This window comes from Cyprinus carpio, chromosome B1 (genome assembly GCF_018340385.1).
Source record: "Cyprinus carpio isolate SPL01 chromosome B1, ASM1834038v1, whole genome shotgun sequence".
NCBI lineage: Eukaryota > Metazoa > Chordata > Actinopteri > Cypriniformes > Cyprinidae > Cyprinus > Cyprinus carpio.
The window spans coordinates 11,723,079-11,742,973 of record NC_056597.1 but is presented as its reverse complement, the minus strand read 5'-3'; the positions used below and the strand labels follow the sequence as shown (position 1 = coordinate 11,742,973).

Below are 19,895 nucleotides of genomic sequence, written 5' to 3'. Positions count from 1 at the left end.
ATTCGCCCAATATTCAGGACCTGCTGAGCATTATATGATCACCCAGACGACACACTAGATCCACCAGAATTTATAGTTTACAACCAGTTTACTATTACACAATGTGCCCATCTTTGTTTTTAGGACATCCAGTTATAAGGCACTTGGTAGGTCATGTGATAACTAATGTAATATACTAAATTTTACAACATGTTACAAACAGAACAGTGTATACCACTTAAAATAGTAATAACATCATACATTACTTAATGGAAACGGATGAGATAAAAAATACAAGAAGTGCAATCAGTCAGCCAATAGATCTAACAGAATAATTCTGTGTCTGGTTGAACTTAACTTACTTGGGAAAATATCATCAGAGCCACAGTTAAATAATCCCATAACAAAAGAAAAGGAGAAATCCCAGGAACTTCTTTTTTTCTCCTTAAACCAACCACATCTAGGGGACTACAGAGTGTTAAAAAGAAATCATAACAAACAGAGGGAAAATGAAGGGAAAATGTAAACAAACACTGCTGGTTGAAACTACGACTATGAAAAGCCTTAAGCTGTCAGATTACTTTAGGGGTCAAAGCTTTAACTACACATGCTTTGTGTTGGATGACCTGTGACCGTCATGCCTCTACAGCCAAAATCAAATAAAACAATACCCACATTTTTGAGAAATCAGAGAAATTTCACTAAGCACTGTTGATGGCTATTGTGATTTAAGGATGTGTAACCACCAGTGTGTTTTTGACTAAATTGACTTGCACTCATACACATATACACACATATACACCACCCGAAACCATCACACGCACCTCTTGCTCTCTTTTGTGTTGGACACAGTAACATAACAAAGCCTCGGCATAACCAAACGTGTCTCAGTTAAGCCTCAGGAGGTTTGAACAATACAAGACCAGTGTGTGTGGTAAGAACCATGTTGTTCTATTTCTATTCGTGGTTGTGTTAAATACACATCTGTGCAAGTGACTGTTTTCATTTACAGGTGCTTTTATGTGTTTACATACTAAGCTTTACAACACCATTTTGACAGAATTTTTTATTTTAATAGTGTACATATTAAAAGCGAGCTGTGAATTTAACACTTTATTCAGTTAATTCATTTGTGTAAATTAGGGTGACCAGACACCTATTTTAATAGTGTACATATTAAAAGCGAGCTGTGAATTTAACACTTTATTCAGTTAATATTGTGTAGTGATTATTTTCACTAACTGAGGGGGCTGCAAGTCACACGCATTACTTGGTCAAATGCCTCTACCTTATAAAGAACTTTGCCTTAATGAGAGCAGAGCCATCAATTAACATCAATTATCAAAAAAAATACTGTTATCAATTTTAAAGTAGTCACACATATTCATGTTATATTATTATACTGTTTGCATGTACTGTATAACAGGGCCAGAAACATGGCATGGGATTCATTGTTTTGCACACAGTTTTAACAAAATTCAAGCTAGCGAGCTGTGAATTTAACACTTTATTCAGTTAATTCATTTGTGTAAATTAGGGTTGCTACTTGAATCAGGCAATGCTACTTCATGCTTTTTTCAGTGTCCCGTTAAATTTCTCGAAAGGGAACTTTGTGAGATGTCAATAGATGCACTGCGACCGTTTTGTAAAGCATCACCTGTTCTGCACAGAGTGCAAATCTTTATATTGCTTTAATTTTGGTGTTGAACAAACAGATACAGTACCTCCTATTCTGAATCTGATCTCCTCCCACATTTATTTTTGTCTTCCATCATCTTCTTGCAAAATACATCATCTTCTTTGAGTAGTCCATCCCAAAATGAACATTTTGTCATTAATCACTCTTCTGTTTTTGATCTGATCCCACATTTATTTTTGGTCAATTTTGATTTGAAAATGTCACCTTTTTGAGTGTTGATTTTTAACGTAATTGCTACATTGCTAAGTGCTACAAAAATAAGATAATAATATTATGAAGCCCTGCCCCGGAAGTTGATGGGATAAGTTACATGTTTGTGACGAAAGGAAACGGAGTCTTTTAAACTGAGTTTTTGAGACTGTATTTGTACACTGCAGTTAACCAAGAAATGCTCAGCAATGGTGTTGACTGATGAAATTGCACATAGTTTGTCTTTAAGCATATTAAAAACACCAGACAAATGTGTAAACAACATTAAAAACTTGATTTTTACCACAGGGGGTCTTTAATTTTTGACAGGAACTAAGTCGAGGCTGTGAGGGATAGAAGTCAAAGTCCCTTTAAGGCAAGTCATTTCACTTGGCAGCCATGTTTGAAACGCCTCTCAGGCCGCTATATTCAGTCATGCAAGTACAGCTCCTGTCTCTTTGAATGGAAAAACACTAAATTCTCCAGAGCTCTCTCACCAAGTGTACAATTTAATTTAATATTTTAATTCACCAATGAAATCTGACAACAACTGTCTCATAAATTTAGTTTCTTATGCTCAAAAAGTGTTTTAAAAAAGCCTATTTTTCAGACTAGACCAGCCAATGCGCATGTGCCATCCTAAGTGCGCTTTTTAAAAGCATGCGTTCTCCCATTCATAAGTAATATGATTGCGTCTTTGTATATCTAGAGTTTTTGGTACTGTTTTGAACAGTTTTGAAAGTTATATGACCTCTCTTGTTACCTAAAGTTTATCCCTCACAGCCTTGATTTATATGATTAACTGTGACTATCAGCATGTCTTTCCATCCATTGAAATTCTAATCAATTAACAGGCATAAATAGAACACTTGTCTCTCAGCGTGAATTTGTATTTGTGCCCAAGTTTCTATGTGTCTTGCTTCTGCTGAACAGCATGTATTAGCATTAGCTCTGCATCAGAGCTCAGCTGGACCTTCACTGACGCTGAGAGAGGGAGAGAGGGGACCCAGAGAGAGACAGAGAAGGCCCCTGTAATTACTGCCACTGAGCAGCAGGACTCAATTGAAGATGACACTAGACCTTTATTACAAAATCAAGTGCTGTTTTTGCAAATTATGCTGGTTTGGCTGAACACAATGAATCAGACCCATTGAGACTTAAATCATTCACAAAGTGCAAAGGGCTCGCCTTCTGCAAACTCTGCCCTGAACAATGGCCACTTTTCTTTTCTTTTTCTCCTTTACACAGGGTGGGTAGAGAGTTTTCGGACGTTGAACAAACCGCGTCTGAGTGACTGGAGTTAGGAAAGCTACTGTGATGTGAGGAATTCGGGCTCAGATCCAGACTCTTCCACATTTGCTTGTACAGAGAATAATGTCTTTGCTCAGGGGGATTATAATGAAAAAGAAAACAATTGACACATAATTGCTTATTTATATAACTCACATATTTAATTAACATATTTAATAACAAATCAAAAATGTAAAAAAATATATACTGTCATATTTAATTTCTAAAGCTGATTTAAAGGCAATTTGCTTGTGAGATATTGCTTATTTCTGTCTTATGATATGAATAAAACATGCTATGTTTATGTGTTAATATTCTCTATGTATGTCTAAAATATTTTTTATGTTTATCTAATATAACTTTTTGTACATGTGAGTGATTTCTATTGCATGACTGGCCTATAATTCAAAATATTCACTGAGCTGTAGTGAGTTCTTTCTACCTGTAAGCAAACAGACATTAATTCAACATGGCAGCCGTGGGATGGCCTCTGCAACTTTCTCAGCCTCCCCAAGTAATTGGTGACCCCTGAACTCTGGCTCACATGGGGGAGCAAGTGTGTGTGAGAGAGGGAAAGGGAGATTTAGAGCTCTCTGTATAACCGTCATGCACTGCTTTTTCAATAGCACATAAGTAATCTAAGTCTACTGGGTTATCAATAAACAAGTAATCAAATGTCAACAAACCTAACAAAAGTTGTACTAACATTTGGGTCATACTTTATTTTAAGGTTCAATTCTTGCTATTAACAAACCATTAACTATGACTTTTGCCTTAATGAACTCCTAATCTGCTGGTTATTAATAGTTATAAGGTTGTTGTGAAGTTTAGGTGTTGGGTAGGATTAGGGATATAGAATACCGTCATGCAGAATATGTGCTTTATAAGTACTAATAAAAAGCCAATATCTTAATGCTATATATGCTAACAAGCAACTAGTTAATAGTGAGAATTGGTCCCTATACTAAAGTGTTACCAAAGTTTGATATTATTAGATTATCAGATAGTTTGGTGTGTTAATGTCTAACTTCACTGAAAAAAATTGATGGTGCCTAACTCTTAGAAAATGTTAACTGTAAACCTCAGAAGGTCATACATAAAAAAACTATTTAAAATTATATAAAGCCTATTTTCTTTTCATTTCACCTAATGTAAGGTTTGCATTTTTTAGCAGCCTTTATATTAACTTTTTTTTTTTTTTATAAAAAATTTGTGGGGCTATGCTAACTGTATTGTAAGACAAAAACCTATTCCCCTCATAAAACAAAAATTTATAATAAAAATACCAAAAATTAAGAAAAAGCAGGCTGCAGTGAAGCCAAGAAAATTAGATTTTACTCAAAGAAATCAACAAAGGTAAGAAGAAGATTATTTTTACAAGTCTTGCTAAACCTACTGTATAGAAACGCATTTCTTAGAAAAAAATAATCAGTTGCATGGTTTGCTGTAAGCTGATAAATGGAAAGCTAGTCTAACTCAGTTATTGGTCTGGTTATTGTCTTATTCTGTCATGTAGTAATACACTGATGTGTACAGAGCTCAGTAACTTTCATAGAGCAAACAGGAGTTCATATTACAACTGGCTGATTTTAAAAGCACCACAGTTGTTTTCTCTTAGGTGCACCAACTACTGAGCTCAACAGAGAGTGAATGACAGGAACAGTGCCATTGTCTGTCAGACTTTAGCATAAGCAAGTTAAGGCTGATCTGTCTGAGCTGCTTATAGTGCACTACACTCTCACTGTCGCTTTATGCTGTACAAATCAATTTGTCTCCACTGATGGAAAATAATTGCAAAGCAAACAAATTATCTCTGCCACATTGAGCACACCTCACCGCCGGGAAAGAGAGAAAAAAGAAAGCAGGAGAGCAAGAGAGCTCTTTTACATGCATGCATAGGCCTAAACCACGGATTCCACGCTGACATGTTCCAACTGAAGCTGCATTGTTTATGTACTGTGCCTCCAATTATGGGGAAAACAACCAGGGAAGGGTTTGACTTGCATTTAGATCAAATGGGAAAATAAAAACTGAGAAAGCAGAGATTAATCTAAAGTTGGAGGAAAAGTGAAAGAGAAAAATAAGAGTTGATATCATCACTGAATGCTAGAAAAAGAAAGAAAGAGATAATTACAGATGACTTAGTAAATCAAGCAAAAAAAAGTATTTTATTCTGTTAGAAAACGTCTCTGATATGAGCATGTGACAAACTGGCAGTAAATGGGAATGACCCATTTAGCTTGAGGATAAATGTGCAAACATTTAGTTCATTAGTTTTCTGGATGAATCATTTGCGGTCTCAGCTCTTACAAAGAGGTTTTATTTAAGAAGCCACGCTGTCATAAAGATGAACTGTGGGATGTAAAACTAAGCTATATAGTGCTTGCAGAGTAGTCCATTATTATTATTCAATATTATTATGAAGAATTTAATGTTATGCTTTTTTAAATTGTCTTTCATTCACAAGTAGATGGCCTTCCATTATAGTATATAAAGGAAATTTTGTTTCAATATTGAAAGCAAAGTAATAATTTGAGCACAATGTTTAAGATTGAGCACATCGTGCAAATATTACATTTTTAAGATTATGTGTATATATATTTATATATGTCTATATATGTGTGTATATACATACACACGCACATACACATATATATTAGTCTTATCAAACAATTAATCGCGATTAATCGTATATCCAAAATAAAAGTTTTTGTTTACAGAATATGTGTGTACTCTGTATATTTATTATGTATATATATATATATATAATTAAAAACTAGACCAAGGTTTATGCACGGGAAAGTCGGAATGGAAAAGTATTAACCATGAAAATATGTTTAAAATTTGTCTTTAAAAACGTGTTCTGTAAGAATGAGTAAAAAGTAAGCAAAAGCAACCTGCCAAAGCAACAAATAGATGTGAAACTATATGTACCAAATCTTGACAAGCATATGGAGACAAGCATCTTGTAAGGCTGAATGTTGCAAAAATATGCAGAAAATCTTACCACCAGATTGCTTTTTTGTCATGGCAGTACAGGGGTGCCACATGTTCAGATGTCTTTCTTTTGTTCTGATGACAAAGTCTAATTCAGAGGTGAAGTACATAGGCCATGTAATTATTCCTGAGGGTGTGCTGTCAGACTACTAAGTGTAACTAAAAACCATTGAAGATGAACTGGCTGCAGGAAAAACGTGCAGTGGCTGTAGACTGCAGAACTTGACAAAGCAGTGTGAAAAGGCACTTACAGAGGCGCCTTTGCTGTAATACTCTGACCCCTCTCAGATTATTCTTCAGGCTAATGTGTCAAAATTGTTTACTGCAATAAGGACGGGTAGTGTGATATGCATCCAGGGCACTTACAGCTGCGAGTTATGATGTTTGCTGAATATAAAATTCCATCAGTATGTGTTTGGAGGTTGTGTAGTGATGCAGTCATATTACAGGCCATTAGAGACTTTCTTTACAAAGCCACTGGGACAGACACCTGCTCAGCTGTAAAGAATACTGCTGCAGCTGCGGTGTTATGACATCAGTTGTAGTTCACAATTGACTTCTTAGTAGTAAAATTACAGTAACCCTGTATAAAGGGTTATATAATTTACAAAAACCTAAGTTTATATATGCATATGGATATGCATGTACATGACATCTACAGTATGTCCAAAAATGTATCCCAAATACATAAACAAACAGTACATATTTGAATAGGTTAGATACATATGTTAACATATAAAATTGTTCAGATTTCTAAATTTCATATGGTTTCACTTCGTCTAAAATCATATGTCTTATATGGAAAATTAATGTATGTACATATATTGCATTTGCGTATGGGTTAGCAGTATTTAGTCTGGTATATATGGTATTAATTGGCTACCCATGTTGTGTAGATATCTGTGTCAGCATCAGCCATATAAAAATTCTTATCAATTAACTACCAGTTTAAAAACTACATTTCTAAGTTAAAACTTGCCACATTTCCAGCGTTTAAGGAAAGCGTTTTACAGCAAGCAAAATACATTCAACTCAAACCAAATATGTGCTCTGCAGCAGCCTATACACTTGTCCTGGACATTAAAGTCAGATAGAGCTTAAATTCAACATTATACAGACTTTGTTGCCATCTAGTGGTTCGAGAAAGAAAGCATTCTAACTGCATAATAAAGCATTCAGGCCGAGATCTGCGTAATACTACATTTGTAAGTTAAAAACAAACAAACAAACATGACCTGGATACCACAACAGAGAGAAAAAAAAAAACACTGAATACTACACCAGAAACTTTGAATAAAACTTATTTTATAGCCTACATTGTATGGATCGAACCACACAGCAGTGTATGTAATGGTAGGCTACTCCATAATTTGCATAATTTGAAAGAATATATTTATTCAATATTTAAAATGTAATTCCCACCATCACAACGTGATTTTTCATTTTTGGGTGAACTATCCCTTTAATTTTTTATTATCTTCTTGCTGCAATTAGGAATTTCAGTTCTAATGTACACTAAATGGAATGTTTTTAAAAAATCAGAAATTGCACAGAAGTTTGTTCTTTTATTTATCTTGCACACCTGATGTTCAGTCCATGTTTCAAGCACTATATCTCAACAAAAGGGGTGGGGGTGGGGGGGGACACCTTGTTGTTGTTGTTATGGCTTAATTAGAACAGTACATTTATCAAATTGATGACAGCCTTAAAGGCACTGAACATCCCTGATGTGCTAGAAAAGATTAATGCATATTCAGACGTGCCCTGATAACAGATAACAGACTGTAAAACCACAGCAATGCTATCAATTACTATTTATTATGCAATGCTATCCATCGCATGTCAAGCTGCCAAACTTTAGAATCAGAATAAGCTGTTTGTAGCTACAGTTGGGGGATTTGATCTAGTGTGGGATAAAAATAATAGAGAAAACATTAAATGTTTCTCCTACCTGTACAGGTGAATTCTGATACTGTTATATCATCAAAAAACACACTAAGTTTGGAATAATCCTTTTTTTTTTCTTTTTTTAAAAAATACGTTTCTTATGCACACCAAAGCAATTTATTTAAAAATAATAATACTAATAGTAATAATATTATGAAATATTACTATGATTAAAATAACCGTTAATGCAATATATAACTGTAATATATTTTAAAATGTCATTTATTCTTGTGACGGCAAAGCTACATTTTCAGCACCATTACTCCAGTCTTTAGTGCCACATGATTTTTCAGAAATCATTCTAATATGCTGATTTGGTGCTCAAGAAACACTTATTCAATGTTAAAAACAGTTTGTTGCTGTATAATATGTGACCCTGGACCACAAAACCAGTCATAAGTCACATGGATATATTTGTAGCAATAGCCAAAAATACATTGTATGGGTCAAAATTATTGATTTTTCTTTTATGCCAAAAATCATTAGGATATTAAGTAAAGATCATGTTCCACTAAGATATTTTGTAAATTTCCTACTGTAAATATATTAAAACTTAATTTCTGATTAGTAATATGTATTGCTAATTACTTCATTTGGACAACTTTAAAGGCAATTTTCTCAATATTTTTATTTTTTTGCACCCTCAGGTTCCAGATTTTCATATTTTTTGATCAAATAAATGCAACCTTGGTGTACATAAGAGACTTCTTAAAAAAAAAGTACTTATTCCAAACTTTTGATGGTAGTCTATAAAATGGAATAGCAGTAAAGCCTTTACCATACCCAGTGGTTAGCTGCACATTTTGCATGTCATAAGGAGATAATGTTATCATCATAATGACCATCATCAAGTAAGGCCTGGGTGCAAACAGTTAGGTATCAGGTTGCTCTACAGTGGTGTCCGGAGGGTCCCTAGTAGTTCCGTAGGAGCCAGGTAGGTGCAGATATGCCTAACTGGCTGAAATAAGACCACCACCAGGGCTTCTCAGTCCTCTCCTCCCCATTCTCACTCAGCTCCCTCTGGCTGGACTGCTCAAACTGATTAAATGGGTCAAAATGGTCATAGCTGTCCAGCTCAGGGATGTTGAAGTAGTCAAGAGAAGGATCTCGTGGGACCTTCTTCAGCACAAAGTCCACCCGGCCCACATGTATGTTCCTTGGCAGACGAATGCGCTTAGATACTTTAGTGTAGCCGGAGGCAGCAGCAGTCACAATGTGGACACCTGGATTCAACAGTCTCCAGTAATCACCATCCTCAGCTACAGAGAGAGACAGAGGCTGCAGCAACACTCATTTACATTTGCTTTACTCATTTCAGGTCTCGAGGTTTGTAAAAGTGCGATATGACTTTATTATTAATAGTTACCTGTAGTGATGTCATGTCGCATCCCTCTGACAGATATCGTAGCTCCTTTTATGCCATTTCCATGTTCATCCTTCACAATGCCCTTTATACCTCTGTGGACCTGCAAGTAATTTGACAACTCAGAGTGATGAAGTTACTATTAAAAAAGCTTGAAAAAAGTTTAAGAATGTAATACAGTATAAATATGAAAAAATAAGGTCAATTCCAGGCATAATAACATTTAACCAAGCCAAGTCACCCTGTGAAAATACAGTAAAAATGTAATTAATAGATATCACCGTACCTCCCTAGTTAATTGATTACATAAGGAATTCCAAACATATTTTGTATTACAAGTTTTCTGAAATGATACGTAAAAAATGCTAATTAGGCATTATCTAATTAAATACGTACTAATATGCAGAAATATAAATATTGGATCAAAGATTTTTAAAGATTTTTCAAAGTTTTTAAAGATTTTGGATATCTCTTTTTATCACTCCATAAATCAGAAAATACTGTCAACACCCAGGGGAAAAATAAATGTTCAGCATGTTTTTAGGTATAAAATGCTGGATAAAATCAAGGGAATATTATATCAACAAACCCTAATGTAAAAAAATAATAAATAAAAACATTCAGAATATAGATGTGAAATAAATTAGAACTGCTACTAAAATAGAGATTCCTTGCTAAATGCTAAAAATTAGAAGAAATAAATAACAAACATAAAAGTCCAGCCTGTTGCAATTTATGCTTAGCTCCCAATAGAACCCAATAGAAACACAAACTCACAAACTCCATAAAGCTGAGTAGTGCCTCCTTATTCCTGAGCCACTCAGGATAGAGCTCCACTTCAGAGGGGAATTTATCACAGCCCAGCTCCACAGTGATCTCATAACAGTTACTGTGCAGGTAGTTAAAGTCTGACATACCTGAAACAACATATATGGGGAAAAGATGTGTGACGTATGGACAGCACAACAACAAAAGATGCCAAAATAGAAATGTGTTTTTAGTAATGTGTCTCAAACTGGACAGCCAAATGGAAATTATACATTGCATAAATGGCTTGCTCAATTTTAGGTTATATTTAAGTTAAAGCTGCAGTCCGTAAGTTTTGCCTCTTTGTCGCCATCTCTGTTTGAAAACCTGCAATTGCAGCTGTTTGCGAAATTATGATCGTGGGTTGTGGTCAGCACGACTCCAGCGTGGATGAATCTAATGTTTTGAGGAGTATGTGTGGCAGTCAGTCACTGCACCGGTTTGGATATTTAAAGGTGCTGTATGTAGGATTGACACTGAGTGGTTGAACTAGGTATTGCTGTCCAAATTCAAAATATTGGAGAGGGTTTTTTTCACCCGGCCCCTCCCCCTCAGAGTTGACAAACACGCAGGTTGCCAGATTGACACCAACGGGAACGAGCGCACTTGACGATGAATAAGATGAAATACGCTGTGTTTTCCGCCAACTGGCAACCCGTGGTGCCAAAATACAATTGGGTAAACTGGCAGTGTGCGGGTTTCGCAAACCAAAACAGAGACGGACATTCCGGCCATTTTCAAAGGAGAATAACTGACTGTAACATTGTTTTTCAGATAAACAAGTATGTTAACTTAGCATGTTTCTTAAATATCTGCAAACATATAGGGCTTGGGCGTCGTGACGTCATTACTTGGGGTGGCCGCCATGCTGATGGCCTCCTTTACTGCTAAGTCGGACTACTGCGCAGTGTTTAGACATACTCCCTCTCAGCCGTGTGTCTTAATTTGATTAATTAAAAATCTATTTCAACCATGGTAAACCGTTGCTGTATTGTGGGGTGTAATAGCGCAACACATAATCGCCCTTTGAAAAAAAATGGATTAACTTGCCACTGCTTTCCTGCTTGGAGGCGAAAATGGATTAACTTGCCACTGCTTTCCTTATTTGAGTATTATTTTATATAGTTTAAGTGGAAAATGTAATTAGGGGTATTTTATTTGGATAATATTATATGATGAAGGAAAATTTCTACATTCATCTTTCTGTTGCTGTCCCTCTGCTGACAGCAAAAATTCGTACTACAAAACTGCTGCATTTACTAAGTGAGATTGTCAAGCTATGTCTAACGTGACTTTGCTTACATTGGTGTGAAATCCTGCTCTCACAACAACCACGCTGTTATCTTAAAAAGGCCAATATCACGCTAAGGTTGCTTTCAAGTAACGTTAAGCAAAACGATGGTTTGAAAATATCTGTTTTGCTGGAAGGGCAACTGTGTAGCAACAGGACAACAGCACAGAGACTGACAGGTCCGATGGAAGGGCTAACGGGATATTTTACAGGAAAATACTACAACGGGAAGGCAGCGGGAGAAGAGCTCAAATACATGAGAACCCCGGAAAAAAAAACGGGAGGGTTGACAGCTACTAACTAAACTTTTGAAACACCATAAGTTAGTTAAACAGTACATGTGAATGGTTGTTAGCACTAACGGTTACTAAACTTGCAACTAGGCGGAGTGCAGTTTACCTTTGTCCGGATTACTGTATACTGTTTGCCGGCTTTATGATCTGCAGCTCCTTAACCCATCCATTTGTGAACTGCACATGAGACTCCAATGACTTGTAGCTTCGGAACTGTTCTGAAGTGTAGGCGCTCACAAAACAAACAACTCGTCGTCGGTGCTCCACTCTTTGTTGGGATTTTCATATTGATCCAAACCGTTAATAGTGCCGATTTTGTCCACATACCGATCCCTGGCATCCCTACTTAGCATATCCCTCTAAATCCCACAACCTTTTCGCGATTTTAACATATTTTTTCTTTCTCCCAACTCTGTTTCTTCTCGTTCGACTTGCTGTATGTTTACATTCACGACGCCATCAACATGGCCGCCACGTCCCAGAATGCAACGCGGCGCCCAAGCCCTATTATGCTATTTTTTATGCTTTAGTAGAGTCAAAAACTTACATACAGCACCTTAAATGTACTTTGCACTCACAGATTCTATAGCCTACGTCTTGGAATATATGACCCAAATAAGAATTTTCACCTTATATTGTCATCTGAACAAGTAAGTTACAAGACTGCCACGTTTGTTCTGACCAACTGAGGAAACAAGCATTACAATAAACCACGCTATCAATGGTGATTTAATCTAAAATTATTAATGTCAACAACATCAGCATTGCCTATAGTGTGTATTAGCGTGTAGATTTCAATTTCTGTACAGTCTAATCTCTATTTGTCATACCATTCGAATTTCATATAAAGAAATTCTTTTAACCCGAAAAGCAAATTCTGCTCCCTTCGAACTGGTTTTCTTTAAAATACAAATCTTGTGTAATCCCAGGCTATCTGTAAAAAGAAGCACATTTAACACTGGAATATAATTAAATTTCATTCACATGTGTTTCATAAACACATAATCCTTTCTGGATTACAATCCGCCATCAAAATAATACATTTAATTATTCTAGCTGCTGTGAGAAAATGCTATAAACGATCCGCCACCTGCAGGATCCTCACATGCAATAGTCTAGTAGCCGGGACAACTTTTTTATGTTTACAGAACTGACATAATGACGCGGCAGCATGCTCACATTTCCCACGAAATCCTACGTAGCACTCAAATTAGAAAACACTATTCTAAGCTAACCTTTGTGAATGGCTGCTAAAGTAAGGCGATGGTTATGTACTGGCTGGTTATGTACTTGTTCAGATATTGATTTCAGATATTTTTTAACCAAAATAAGTTACAGACTGCAGCGCTAATTAGGCCTCAAATGCACCATGATCAACATGGTCTTCTTTCTTAACAAAATTGTTTACCTCCAGCAAAACTATACCACTGGGCTCCATTGGTTATCCCTCCTTTATTGGCAAATGAGGCTCCACATCGCTCTGTGTCATTGTTGGACATAGTGGCATGGGCATCTGCATACGTCCTAGCCAACTGCTTAAAAATCTACACACACCAAAATGAATCACAAAAGGAAGTAAGTGCAATAGAATTAAGTGCATGTGGAGGAACATTCATTTACTCACTTGTTCATCTGGTGTGGGGGAGTACATCCTTTCTTCTTGTGGGTGTCTAGAGAAGTCAAAAGGGTATGAGATGACCAGTTCTCCACCATGAAGACTGGCAGATATAACGAAAGGATGGGCTCTTATCCACTTCATTACAGCATAGGTCTCTGGTGCAATTACCTGGAAAACAAATGTGTGAGTTATGAATAAAGTAAATAAACATGTAATTATATGTAATAAATGTACAAAAGATTTCAAAAAGATGCCCAAAATTTCGAAGTTTCTCTATGCTTTCCTCTAAATCATATTCAATTTGATTTGTCATTCTAGAGTAACATGGGTTTTCCAAATTTCCAAAGATAATTCAGATATTCACACAGAACATGAATCGAGTGTATTTTTGTTGTACAGCTGTATGTTTAATAGAAATGGCTGTGCATTCCTACTTCTACCTTATTTGACCAGTAGGACTCAGGGATTGGGATGTGGTTATTACGGAAATGTCTGAAGCGACGGCGATTGTAGAAGATGGAGGTGAGGTCAGGGAAGTTGCGGTTCAGATCGAGATTCTGTGCATTGGCCCGACCGCTGGTCCACCCGTTGTACTGATGACCCTAAATGTAACAAATCTCATCAGTCAAAAACCATGGACAAATTTTTACAGGGTTTCAAAAAGAGTCACTAAATATTTAAAGGTATAGCTCACCCAAGCATGGAAATTCTGTCATCATTTACTCACCCCCATGTCATTACAAACCTGTATGGCTCTTCAGTGCAATGTAAAAGAAGATATTTTTGAAGAATGTTGGCAAGCAAGCAGTATTAGTTCCCACTGACTTGCATCAAATGGGCAAAACCACCATGGAAGTCAAAGGGCAAAATGAAGAAAGAAATGCATACAGGTTTGGTACAATATGTAGGCGAGTAAATGGTGACAGAACTTTCAATTTTGAGAACATACAAATTACTCTTTTGTAAGTCACATGTAAAACATTTGCTACACATCAAGTTTAACACATTGGATGGATCAGAAAGTCAAAATGAAGTCAGACATTAAGAAAGAATGTCAAAAAGAGGGCTAAGTGTTAAAAGACTACAGATTGTAAATGAAAATAAATTAAAAAAAAAAGACAGAAAACATCAGAACCAGGCAAAGTTATGTCTGTTAGTGGTAAATGAATGGACCAACACGGTTTTATCCTCAACATAATTTGGTTGAATTCTTTTCATATTTTATAAATAAACAAACAATTGTTACTAATTATAACAATATAAAAGATTATTTAAATCTTATTGATAAAAAGTCTTTCAATTGTTTCCAACACAACCCATCAACATCGCCCGTGGTGATCAGTATAAGTTTTAGAGGACTAGACTATCTACTATTAGTTTTGCAAGATAATGTTACTGCTGTGTTATATGACAAAGAAAATGCGGACAATGGTCTATTAGAGTGGTTAGTCAAGGCCTCCCTCTACCAGTTGTCTTTTTTAGTTCGTAGCTTTATCACTGGACCAATTGTACCTTTTTATGCTTGTTTTGTTATGGTTTTTATATCATAGGCACTTGATAGATAGGCATCACAATTGTTCCACAGTAGCAAGGGCTGTGGTTTGCCTGACATGGACTTCCTCCGAGGTCTGACCTGTTCCGGAGGACACTCTCTGGTGCAGGGAGCTTGGTATGGTCAGTCAGCCAACAAACAGACAGGCAGACAGACTCAGACAACAAAATATTTACTTCCTGGTTGATGTTTTCGGGGTCGTTCCTATCGGCTACCTCAGAAGCGGCAATCTCATAGCCGTCAGGATTCATGGAGGGTAGGATATGGATGCGTGTGGTGTTGATGATGGTCTGAATTCGCTCATTGCCCAGCAGATACTCAGAACACAGATACTGAGCCAGGTAAATCAGCAGCTGCCGGCCGAGAACCTCGTTTCCATGCATGTTCCCAATTAATTTTATCTCTGGCTCCACTAGAGGGCAGTGAAGAGACAAATGCTGAATTATGGCAGAAATAACAAGAAAAGTATGCTAGTATGACATTACATGTTCAAACCAAGGAGGTCAAATAGGCGTTTTTTTTTCACAGTTCTTTTGTTTTTTCTCTTCAGTGTCATGTTATCCTTTAGAAATTATTTGAATATTCTGATTTGCTTCTCAAGAAGCATTTCCTATTATTATTAATGTTGAAAACGGTTGTGATGCTTAATATTTTTGTGTAAACATTATATTTTTTTTTTCAGTATTCTTTGATAAACAGAAAGTTCAAAAGGCCTTTCTTTGAAATATAAATTTTTTTACAATACATGTCTTTACTTCTGCTTTTCATCAATTTATTGCATCAGTGATGTTCCTCATACTCACATAGGTCATGTTGTCCAGGGTTATTGGAGAATTCAATAGCCAGTAAGTCTTTTCCTTCCACACTGCGCCCAATGCTATATGTTTGTGAGATATGAGAGCATTTTGATGCTGTCTTTTTCAGGATGCTGGACATTTGAGTGTTGGTGTGGTAAGTGAACTGAATGACAGTGAAAATACCACCATCAGATATATTGGCAATGGCCACATCCTGCTTTTCTGAGGAGAGAAAAGTATGTGAAAATGTAATAGATTTTAAGTATGTTATTCAATCCATATCCCTGAAGATAATAAAACATCATGAAGTTATGAAAGTTAACCTGTTTAACATCTTCACAACTGTTAGGATGATCTGCATTTAGGTGATTTTTATGTGACTTTCATTAAATAAATATGTAGTAATTAATTATTAAATAATTTTTTATTTTATTTAAGTATAAATTAAGCATTTAAGCCTATTAGTTAATAATTTTATATTAACTGTAATTTTGTAACTCTTACCTCTTAACTCTGACAATGGATCATAACAGCCCTCCTCATCGCCAACAAAGAATCGGTCGCAGTCCAGAAAGTAAGGCCATGCCATTTGGATGGCATCAAAGGCATGAATACAGCTCTTTTTCACCATTTCACACGAGCTGCGGCACGGCTTCATTAACTTGTTGTCTTGACAACGGGGAGCCAACACTGAGCAGCCCAACAGACGGATGTCTGGAGAACATTCTCCATTCAGCAAGCCATGGATCACGCTCAAGAGCAGGTACTCTGCACCCATCTCTAAATCCTGCCGTGAACGATGGCCCACGATGTTGGGGAATATGGTGTGGCTGTAGGGCACATCCTGACAGTAACCAAGCACCATCTCCATACACTGTGCTAGGGATGGGAGAGAAAGAAATGCATTTAGAAAGAATGTGTCACAGACAGTGTGGTCTAGCATTACTTTAATTTATTATGGAAACTGAAATAGTCAAAGTTTATTATATCTGCTCCCAGTTCCTGGACCGAACACTTTGTGGAATGTCATCTGCAGTGGAATGTTTTAATACAAAATTTTGAAGGGAGGGTCTTATGTATCAAATATATGAAATACAGTATATTAAAGGTTCAAGAAAGAAATGCACAAATGTTTCACCTATTCAGCCTGTTCATAACAGTTTAGTAATAAATACAGTACCTCCTTACAATAACAGTATGTGACACTCATAATGAGCATTGCTTGTTTGAAGCAATAGTTTGCCAAAAAAAAAAAAAAAAAAAACTGAAAATTTACCCTCAGGCCATCCAAGATGTAGATGAGTTTGTTGTTTCATACAAACAGATTTAAAGAAATTTTGCATTACATTACTTGCTCACCAATGGATCCTCTGCAGTGAAAGGGTGCCGTCATAATCCACATGACTCCAATCCAATAATTAATGTTTTGCAAAGCGAAAAGCTGTGTGTTTTTAAGAAGCAGATGCAAATGCAGACTTTTTTTTTTATTTCAAACCATTGCTTTCAGCTCAAATATGAGTCCTGTATCTGTAAAATAGCTTTATTCAGTAAAAAAAAAAAAAGAAGAAGTCATTTCATCTGAACGCAGAGAGAAATGTGCACATATCAAGCACTGTTTACAAGCGAAAACAGCCCAAAATGGTTCTAAACAAATATATTGGTGGATTTTGATGTGAGAGAACAACAAGGGATGGATTTTCACTGAAGAAAGCATTATTATGGATTATGAACTCATATTTTATCCAGAAGTAACAGTTCAAAATGCCTTAATAATGTACATATTTGTTTGTTACGAACACAGCTTTTTGCTTCACAACATTGGTGGACTGAAGTAATGTCAATTACTTGATGATTATTGTAATGTTTTTATCAGCTGTTTGGACTCTCATTCTGACGGCACCCATTCACTGCAGAGGATCCAATGATGAGCAAGTGATGTAATGATAAATTTCTCTAAATCTGTTCCAATGAAGAAACTCATCTACATCTTGGCCTGATGGTAGTAAATTTTCATACTTGAGTGAACTATTACTTTAATATATCAAATTAATTAATTTGTCCCTTTTAAAGTAATGATAGACTGTACCTTTGTATATGCTATTTCAAATCTTTCATTAATTTAGCCTAAGGTCTTTGAGAATATATCATGTCTTTCCCTTTCTACAGTGATGTATAGACAAGTCCCATCTTGCAGTGATGTTTGGTATTCAGAGTTCCTTTCTCCCCCATACCTTACAAGCTAGAGCTGTGAAACACTAGGTTTTTTCAGTCTTAATTTTAGAAAACCAAGCAACAAGATATAACAATTGCATATTTGGTAGTCTGTAATCTGGCCCAGTATGCACAACAGAATGAAAAGAAAAACTTACGCCTCTCTTCTGCAGGTGTTCTGCATCTTCCTAAAAAATAAAATAAAAAATAAATAAATTATTCACAGAGGATGTTTTAAAACCGTTGCAAATTCTGGTGTCTAAAGGCTAGATGGCAGTAGAGTACACAGTGGAAAGAAAGCCATCTTTCTGCTCGAACATTGCATGACAATTTCAAATCATCACACACTTGGTGCATGCATTTGTAAACAAGCAAAACATTTTTTTGACCTTATACTGCCAATTAAACGTTTGTACACACTCACTCATTCTTTATTGAACTATTTCCATGTTTTGCGGTGTTTTTTTTTTTTTTTTTTTTTTTTTTTTTTTTTGCAAATATTAAGTTTTAAAACAAATATTTTTGCTTTTTAGTAGCCTAAAGCAACGACCCGTTACCTAGATTACATTTCTGGGCATTCAACCAACTTAAGGTGCATCTTGGGATGCTTTCTAAACAGTATTTAAAAGTGCTGAGAACTTTTTCGAGTAAAATATTGCTTTTTATTAGTTAATGTGTATTATTTATTTTTTTTATTGTTGTAGTATTTATTATTATTAATATTATAATTATTATTGATAATAGAATAATAATTTATATTTTTTGTTATTTTGAGATTTTTGATTTTTAATTATTTAAACAAGACACAGATTACAAAAAAATAAAAAAATAAAAATGTATTTAAGATCAGGCGAAACCTATTTTAACAGAGCGTTCAAGATTTTGACTAAGTAACGTTAGTGAAGCTATATTGTAAACCTCTGAGCATTTGTTAACTGTAGCATACTAAAGTTTGTGCAACACTGAATGAATAACGTTACCTATTGCTGCTTCTTCAGGAGAACATCTTCTTGGGACGCTCAAGCATGTCGCCAGTGAGCTTAAAAGTATTAAAACCGTGAGCATTTTGCTGTCCATAAACTGAATGATGTGGCAGTCGCTACGACGTACAATGTTGATCATCTTCCGAAAAGTTCCGCTACCCCCATCGCTTAAAGGAGAGCCTGCACGAGCAGCGCTGCCAAATGATCAAATTACAGCAAAAAGTTTCTCCGCGGTAGGCGGCCGCTCTTCTGCTGTGTCTGGGACCCATTGTAATTACAGTCCTTTAGGAAAGCCTGACTTCACATTTACCCCCTTTGTGGCATAGAACACGGAAGGGTTTTTTAATGTGAATTTCGTCATCTTCAAGAACTCCCAGTCTCCCAGTGTGAGGTGAATTCTCTTGCCTGGATGGTTTTCAGAAAGGCCTGTGTCCACCTAGTTATATAAAGCCCCACTCTTCACTGTTTCAGACCAAAATCTATGTAGCTGTCTATATGAGACATGTAGGAACTTAACACAATATGCAAAAAGCAGTAAGTTATTTGAATAATAATCCGCTAATTATTCATGGGGCTGTTATAAAGCTGATAAATGGAGCAGAATTGGCTCTTTTAAGTTTAAATCAGAACAAGAAGTTGTTCCTTTTGTTTTCAGTTGTATAGATTTTCTTGTTTGTTGTTAGAATGTTGTAGGTCAAAGAACACAGTGGTCAAAGGGCATGACTACATTGTGGATGTAGTATATCTGGGAATGTTTACTACACACCTGCACATTTCTTTATGACTTTATCTTTATAAAATTCCAAACATACACTGTAAAAACCAACCTAAACTGTATGAATGACTGATTCAAGTTGACTGTATTTCTATCGTGACAAC

The 19,895-nt window shown here is 35.9% G+C and overlaps 1 protein-coding gene across 3 annotated transcripts; it reads right to left on the bottom strand.

Annotated features, from left to right (window-relative positions):
- Positions 1–8,716: 8,716 nt before the first annotated feature.
- cpz (carboxypeptidase Z) lies at positions 8,717–19,628 on the bottom strand. 3 transcript variants are annotated; one of them, XM_042716603.1, is made up of 11 exons: positions 19,014–19,628; positions 18,192–18,221; positions 16,327–16,701; positions 15,829–16,044; positions 15,202–15,437; positions 13,914–14,075; positions 13,480–13,641; positions 13,264–13,399; positions 10,242–10,381; positions 9,468–9,567; positions 8,717–9,360 (listed from the first exon to the last, which is right to left on the bottom strand). In XM_042716603.1, exons 1-11 carry the CDS (start codon positions 19,153–19,155, stop codon positions 9,014–9,016), a joined length of 2,046 nt encoding a protein of 681 aa, XP_042572537.1. In that variant the 5' UTR covers positions 19,156–19,628; the 3' UTR covers positions 8,717–9,013. The 3 variants fall into 3 exon arrangements, with proteins under 3 accessions (XP_042572537.1, XP_042572538.1, XP_042572539.1); XM_042716604.1 differs by having other exon boundaries at positions 15,241–15,437; positions 19,014–19,627; XM_042716605.1 differs by having other exon boundaries at positions 16,327–16,696; positions 19,014–19,125.
- Positions 19,629–19,895: the final 267 nt, after the last annotated feature.

Coding starts and splice junctions, on each gene's coding strand:
- cpz (XM_042716603.1), bottom strand. CDS start 19,155: ATGATCAACATTGTACGTCGTAGCGACTGCCACATCATTCAGTTTATG. Junction 16,702..18,191: donor AACACCTGCAGAAGAGAGGC/GTAAGTTTTTCT, acceptor TCCCATCCCTAG/CACAGTGTATGGAGATGGTG. Junction 9,568..10,241: donor TACTCAGCTTTATGGAGTTT/GTGAGTTTGTGT, acceptor AATTACTTGCAG/GTCCACAGAGGTATAAAGGG.